Source organism: Gekko japonicus, unplaced genomic scaffold, assembly GCF_001447785.1.
Source record: "Gekko japonicus isolate JY-2015 unplaced genomic scaffold, Gekko_japonicus_V1.1 scaffold50, whole genome shotgun sequence".
Classification (NCBI taxonomy): domain Eukaryota; kingdom Metazoa; phylum Chordata; class Lepidosauria; order Squamata; family Gekkonidae; genus Gekko; species Gekko japonicus.
In genome coordinates, this window is record NW_015164666.1 from 1,591,700 (window position 1) to 1,598,099 (window position 6,400).

At 45.5% G+C, this 6,400-nt stretch overlaps 1 protein-coding gene across 9 annotated transcripts in view; it reads left to right on the forward strand.

The window, feature by feature from the left end:
• LOC107108614 (amine sulfotransferase-like) overlaps positions 1-6,400 on the forward strand; it is a 42,031-nt gene that overhangs the window by 14,791 nt on the left and 20,840 nt on the right. For 5 of the 9 annotated variants that reach the window (XM_015409080.1, XM_015409079.1, XM_015409077.1 and 2 more), the window contains 2 exons: positions 2,455-2,607; positions 3,877-4,085. In XM_015409080.1, the coding sequence (XP_015264566.1) occupies positions 2,466-2,607; positions 3,877-4,085 (351 nt within the window). In that variant the 5' untranslated portion in view covers positions 2,455-2,465. The remainder of the gene's footprint in view (positions 1-2,454; positions 2,608-3,876; positions 4,086-6,400) is intronic. The other 4 variants (XM_015409081.1, XM_015409082.1, XM_015409083.1 and 1 more) reach the window with 1 other exon arrangement.

A 6,400-nucleotide genomic window follows, 5' to 3' on the forward strand; every position in this document is an offset into this window, starting at 1 on the left:
TTCCATGGAAGTCCTGAAACTGCACCGTAAACTTGCCCCAGCCCCGCACCGCCACAGGGTTCTTGTTAAAGTCCCGTAACTTAAACCCCTGTGGCTTCTGCAGAGGAGGCCCCCCCCCCCCGTGGACAGAGCGAGCGCAGCGTTTCCTCCAAAATTATGGAGTAGTTAGAGCCAGTGTCTAGTTCCATGCTGCAGGGGGACCCCCTCTATAAGCACCGTCACGTGCACCTTATTTGGGCTATCGGGGAGCAAGTTACATACCTGGTGCTGCTGGTGGTGGGCAGAGAGGGTATGGAGGTCGGTGGGTTGATCTGCCGCTGTCTGGTGGGCTGAAGTCTTCTGAGTCTTTCGTCAGGTCTGGCAGACCCAGGCCAGACGGCCTTTCTTGTTGCAGGAGCAGCAGACGGCATCCCTGAAGTGGCAAGCCCGGCTCTCGTGTGCTTCCCCACAGCTAGCGCACTGGGATGAGGCAGAGGGGGCTTTGGCCGATGGGGCTCCCCCTGGGCGATGCTGCTGGGTGGGACGGCGGTGGACCTGGAGCACTTCCTCAGTCTCAGAGTTGTCTGACTCGAGCATTGCTTGTGTGCGATGGACCACCCGCACTCGGCGGTCTTGGTACACCTTCTTGTAGGGTCAGGTCTGACCCTTGTCTAGGGTCAGGTCGTCCTGGCTAACCAGTTTCCTCCTTAGCTCAGAACAAGATGAGAGCACCGAGCTCGCAGGCTGGTTTATATGTGCTCAAACCCTGCTCCCCAAACACACCCACACACAAGTGGTTGGCTATTTATAGTGGCCGAGAATTCCATAGGTTCTCGGCCAGGAGCCTAGCCTGTCGATAGGTGCCGGCTAGGATCTGTTGGTCCCATTGTTCTCCAGGGCGAACCTTGGCCGCTTCGCTTGACTGCATGGCGAAATGGCCGTGCACATGGTCTGAGATGGATACATTACAATCCCGATCTTTTTTATCCGGTGTTGCACGATCAGACAGCTCCCCCCCATGAATTGTCTTACCGCACACTGACTCCACTGAGGATTGTCTAGACAGCATCCCCCTGAAGGAGCCATGCAGTCAGGTTTTGGTTTTTGTTTTAATTCCATTGTGCATGTGCATATGTGCTTCACTGTGTGCTTGGTTTTCCATGCATGCACAGAATCGCGTGGTTAAAGCACCGCCTGAGGGACATGTAGCCGAAATCCCCACACCCGCTATCTCTCCCCATGGAGTGACCAACAAGACAGTCCAAGCATACCCAACTTCTTTCACTTTCTGTTCTGATGCAGATGGCCAGGGCTGGATGAAACGAGTCCCGACCATCCCCCCTGCCCTGGAGATCTGGGTCAGTGGAGGGACTACTTTGCATAGGGAAAGAGCTACGTTGTCCTCCCTTGAGATCCAATTTCAGTTAACGAGGTTCATTAATTAATGGGCCATTGATTAACATGAAATTGACCGGAATGCTTGAGTGGAGCTCTACGGCTATTGTGTGTTTATGCATTTATGCGCATATCACTTGGAGATTTTTTAAAAATGGTGACCATTCGGGATGGTCTGGAGCAGACCATTTCAACAGGCTGCTAGCGCACTGGAATGAAAAGACAGAGGAAAGTCCGTCATTTGCCTGTTGGCAAGCAACAGCACCGGACTTGCCAGCCTCCAGGTGGGCCCTGGAGATCTCCCGCTTTTACAACTGATCTCCAGCTGACAGAGATCAGCTTCCCTGGAGAATATGGCTGCTTTGAAGGATGGACTCAATGGCATTGTACCATACTGAGGCCCCTCCCCTCCCCAAACTCCATCCTCTCCTGGCTCCACCCCCAAAGTCTCCAGGTATCTTCCAACCCAGACCTGGCAACCCTACAGCGGTCTTTTTTAAGTACGGCTCCCTGGCGGGGCAAAACGAGCTGATCACGGAAGCAGCACCTTTCCCAGATATCACTGTTAGATCGTCCCCTTTAAATCCACCAGGAATTCGTGCCTGGGTTGGACGTAAAGACTCGTCTGAACATGACCACAGACTAACAAAGGCCACTGCCACAAGCAGGATTCCATGCAACTGAAAAGCTTGTTAATCCCATCTTCTTTCCTTGTCAGGCATTTCTACTGCATGATGAATTATATTAAACCTTTGAGGTGAATTAGAAATGTTTGTTTTTGTACCTGAAAAGAGCCCTGTCACACCTTAGATCAGAATTTATACAATGTTTTCGAAGGAAGGCTGGCATCCATAAACATCATATGAAACTGATTTGTACATAAAATTGCACATATCCTACCACTCTACCAAACAAAATTTGAAGACTTTCACCAGCCCAAGCAGCTGTCCTGGAATGCAAGTGGATTCCCCTCCAACAAAGCAGCCCCTTAATCTAGAGGGAGGCTCTTGAGATGGAAGAACTTATTCCAGTGTAAAATAACACAAGGAACTGATCTGAATCCTTGTATTCTTATGCCAGCAGTGTTAGCAATGCAGTCACCTTCGGAGTACCTTTTCAAACACAAAGGATTTTATTTCCAACCCCAGCTGGTTACGGCAGAATACATAGATTCGCTGGAAGACTTTGAAATCAGAGACAGTGATGTATTTTTAGTCACCTATCCCAAATCAGGTAAGACTATATATATTTTTGTGAGGAATGACTTGACTTGTATTTAGACTCCCTTTGGGAATGTCTCCTGTAATGCCACTGAATATTTACAGTGCCAATACTGTATATAATTTATTCAACGAGTCAGCATTTCGTAGGCACGGGAGATCTATGCAACATGACGAGAAGCTGCTATATCTGTTCTTTACTCAGTCTTATTTTACCTCATCATTTGTATCCCAGTGTCAAACTACAAAGTGATCTGTTACAACTACCTTGATTGATTTGTTTTCCAAATTAGACAAGATGTCAGGACATTCATGAATGGAGCTCCTGAGCAACTTTGTGGTAAATAGCTAGAAGGCGCCCCTATTCTGATGGGGGGGGGACATCTTGGAGGAAAGAGTTAATCATATTCCCCACATCCGGCCTAAAATTGCTCCCCAAAGCTGTTGTGTGTGCCATCTGGGAAAACATAGAGGTTGCCAATATGTTAACAGTAAAGGTAAAGGTAAAGGTTCCCTTGCTCAAAAGCCAGTTGAATCCGACTTTAGGGTTGCGGGGCTCATCTCCGTTTCAAAGCCGAAGAGCCAGCGCTGTCCGAAGAAGTTTCCGTGGTCATGTGGCCGGCATGACTAAACACCAAGGCGCACGGAACGCTGTTACCTTCCCACCAAAGTGGTACCTATTTATTTCTTGCTTTCGAACTGCTAGGTTGGCAGGAGCTGGAACTAGAGATGGGAACTCACTCCATCATGCGGCACCCGGGTCTTGAACTGCTGAACTACCGACCTTCCACAGCCTGCAGTGCAGCGTCTTAACCACTTGAGCCACCGCAGCTCCATGTTAACAGTAGGATTCCCTTAATAGGTCTAACAATAAATGAGGAAGCCTTTTTAGGTCAGGAAAACAGGTATTGCCCCCCTCTCTCAGTTTAAACCACAGAACCTATATCTATTTATTACTTAAAATGCTCAGTCAAAAGTTCAACATTTGGCTGAAATTAATTTGTATTATTTCACAGCTCATGTTGATAATCCTCTTTCCATGAAAACCCTTAGTTTAGTCTCAGCTCCCACTGAATGGAAACCTAAACTCATACAACTACAGTTGTTTCTTGTTCCCCTTACCTTTTCCTTGCCTGTTTTTGGCCCTCTTGTTTCTTCCTTTGTGGTCATTTAGACGGTAAGCTCACTGGGGCAGAGGCTAGTTTATTTTGTGCTTGCTTTACACTACTGAGTTCAATCTATTTAGGATATTAAGTCAACAACACATTATTTTCATGCACAGGCACAGTATGGACTCAGAACATTTTGAGCCTGATTTATCATGAAGGACATCGAAATGGAACTGAGGACACGGATTTAATGGACAGAGTCCCATGGCTGGAATACAATATCCGTAGCATGGATTACATCAGTCGCCCATCTCCTCGGCTCTTTGCATCCCATCTGCCCTACTATTTGGTCCCTAAGGGGTTAAGAAGCAGAAGAGCAAAAGTAAGGCCTGCCACTTCTATAATTTCATATGATTCAGTGTCTTTCTCTAATCCTTTTTTACTGACAATAGTAAGCCTCTCGGGATGGTTCTGCAAGCCTCTCTTTCTTCTGTGGTGAAAATGTGTAACTGCAAATTGCACTGGGCTCAGTACTGATCCTTATGACTCTAAGGTAAGGAGCTGCATCTTTCCTGTTCAAGCTGACTTGCTATAGGTTCACATGACTCTGAAGAGCTCAGAACACTGCTTATCTTATCTGAATGGAATGTTCATATACCTGCTCCCTTGCAAGCACACTTTAATCCTTCTTCACCAGCCCAAGTAGGAAATATCCAGTTTGTCACACATTAAAAGATTAAATGTGTTGGGGCAGCAGGAAATGAATGAATGGAACTCCATGCTTACACTGTGTATACCTGGGAAAGGGGAACTGAGGAAGGGAGGGATAACCCCACACACTCTGTGACATAGTGACAATTTCAATTTATATGTGTAGAAGTTATAGCTACATAGCAGGACAGAATGAAAGGGACTGATATTTATCTATTAACTCCACACTTTTTACTAGCTTGGTACCAAAGTAATTACGGGAAATTACGGGAAATTACAGGCCAGTCAGTCTGATGTCGATACCGGGTAAATTGGTGGAAACCATTATTAAGGAAAGAATTAGTAGGCACATAGATGAACAAAACCTATTGAGGCAGACTCAGCATGGGTTCTTCTTTTTTTATAGTTAACTCTCCTAAAGAGGAGAGAATTTTATTGCTTTAAATTTTTCAGAAAAAAGGGAGGGTATACATGAGTGGTATCTTTGTTAGTAAGTTAATCTTTTATTAGTAGCAATAAGTTCTTCAGCTTCTTCTGTGTTTGACTGATCGTCTTTCATCTTAACCTGTAAAAAACAAATTTTTTAGTAATTTTAGTAGTGTCCTTTTGGGTTAGTACAGTCCTTTAATGCGCTCTCCGAACAAATCTTCAAGTCTTGGGGTTTCTTCCTTTTACATCTCTCAGGTTATAAGATGGACATTTAGCTGCACCTTCTTCTTCTGATTTCATGTCCTCCCTCTCCGAGCTACTGTCTTCTTCTCCGCTCAGTACTTCCCATTTTGCGAGTTCTGCCTCTTCCTCTGAACTGGCGTGCCTCTTCAAACAGTCTTGAGCTTTGAAAATGGAGTCAATCTTCTCTCTTTTCTCTTCAAACTTGAAAGTAAGTCCTTCTGGAATCAACCATCTGTAATTGATTTGATGGTTTCTCAAGAATATGGTCAGTCCTTTATAGGCTTTCCACTTCATCCGAATTTCAAATGGAACATCTTTCAGAATTCTTATAGTTTGCTCTCCAATCATCAAAGGAATTGCCGATGTCACTCTCAAAATCTGATCTCTGGTATGCTGCTTAGTAAACTTGACTACCACTTCTGCAGGCCGGTTATTCTTCTTTGTAAAGTTGGAGTAGACTCTGTAGGCCAAATCCATCTCATCGCTTAATTTATCCGCTTCCTTACTGGTCAGTGGTGCCAAAGCACTCGCCAGTATACTCCTGAGATTTTCTTTTTCCGCCTCTTTTATGCCTTGAAATCGAAGAGTTAAATTAGATTTTTCCATTTGTAACATCAATAATTTAGCAATAATTTGTTATCTTGTCTTTCTTGATGTTTTTCTATTTTGCTGACCTTCTTCTTGATTTTTTGTGTATCTTCCGTTGATACCAGACACTTCTGTGCAATTTCTTTCATCTTCTTGGCTGTATCAGTCAATTGTTTCTGCTGGTTACTAAGGGCACTTTCCATGCTTAGCAACGTTTGGTTAATTTTTTGCATTTGGTCCAGCAGAGGGCGAAGCATCTCGCTTTCTTTTTGATCGACAGCCTGCTCTTCAGGGCGGGCACTAGAACCGGAAGTGCCTGTTGCCTTCTTCATCTGCTTGTCCGGGACTCGCTTTTGCCCCGACATCTTTGTTTTTTGTTTTCTTTTCAAAAGTTTCAGCTCGGGAAACAATCCCTTCAGTTCGCTTTTACAAATCTCCCAAAAGGTAACGTTCGTTTTCCAATATCTCGCCCTCCCCCTCTTCTCTTAGATAAATCAGTCTCTTTCTGTCGGGGGGGAGTGATCCGCCCTCCGCCCAAGCGCTTATTCAAATGGGGGGGTGCACTTAAAACTTTTTCTTTCTTGATCGTCAACTCACAGTTTGTAGCTGGATGTCTTCTCTCTTTTACATTTCATCGCTTTACCACTCCGATGATCCGGTGGCATTGCTAGGTCCCAATTCGGGGCACATCGCGGTGGGGCCGTCGGGGCTTGGGGAAAGCCTCAA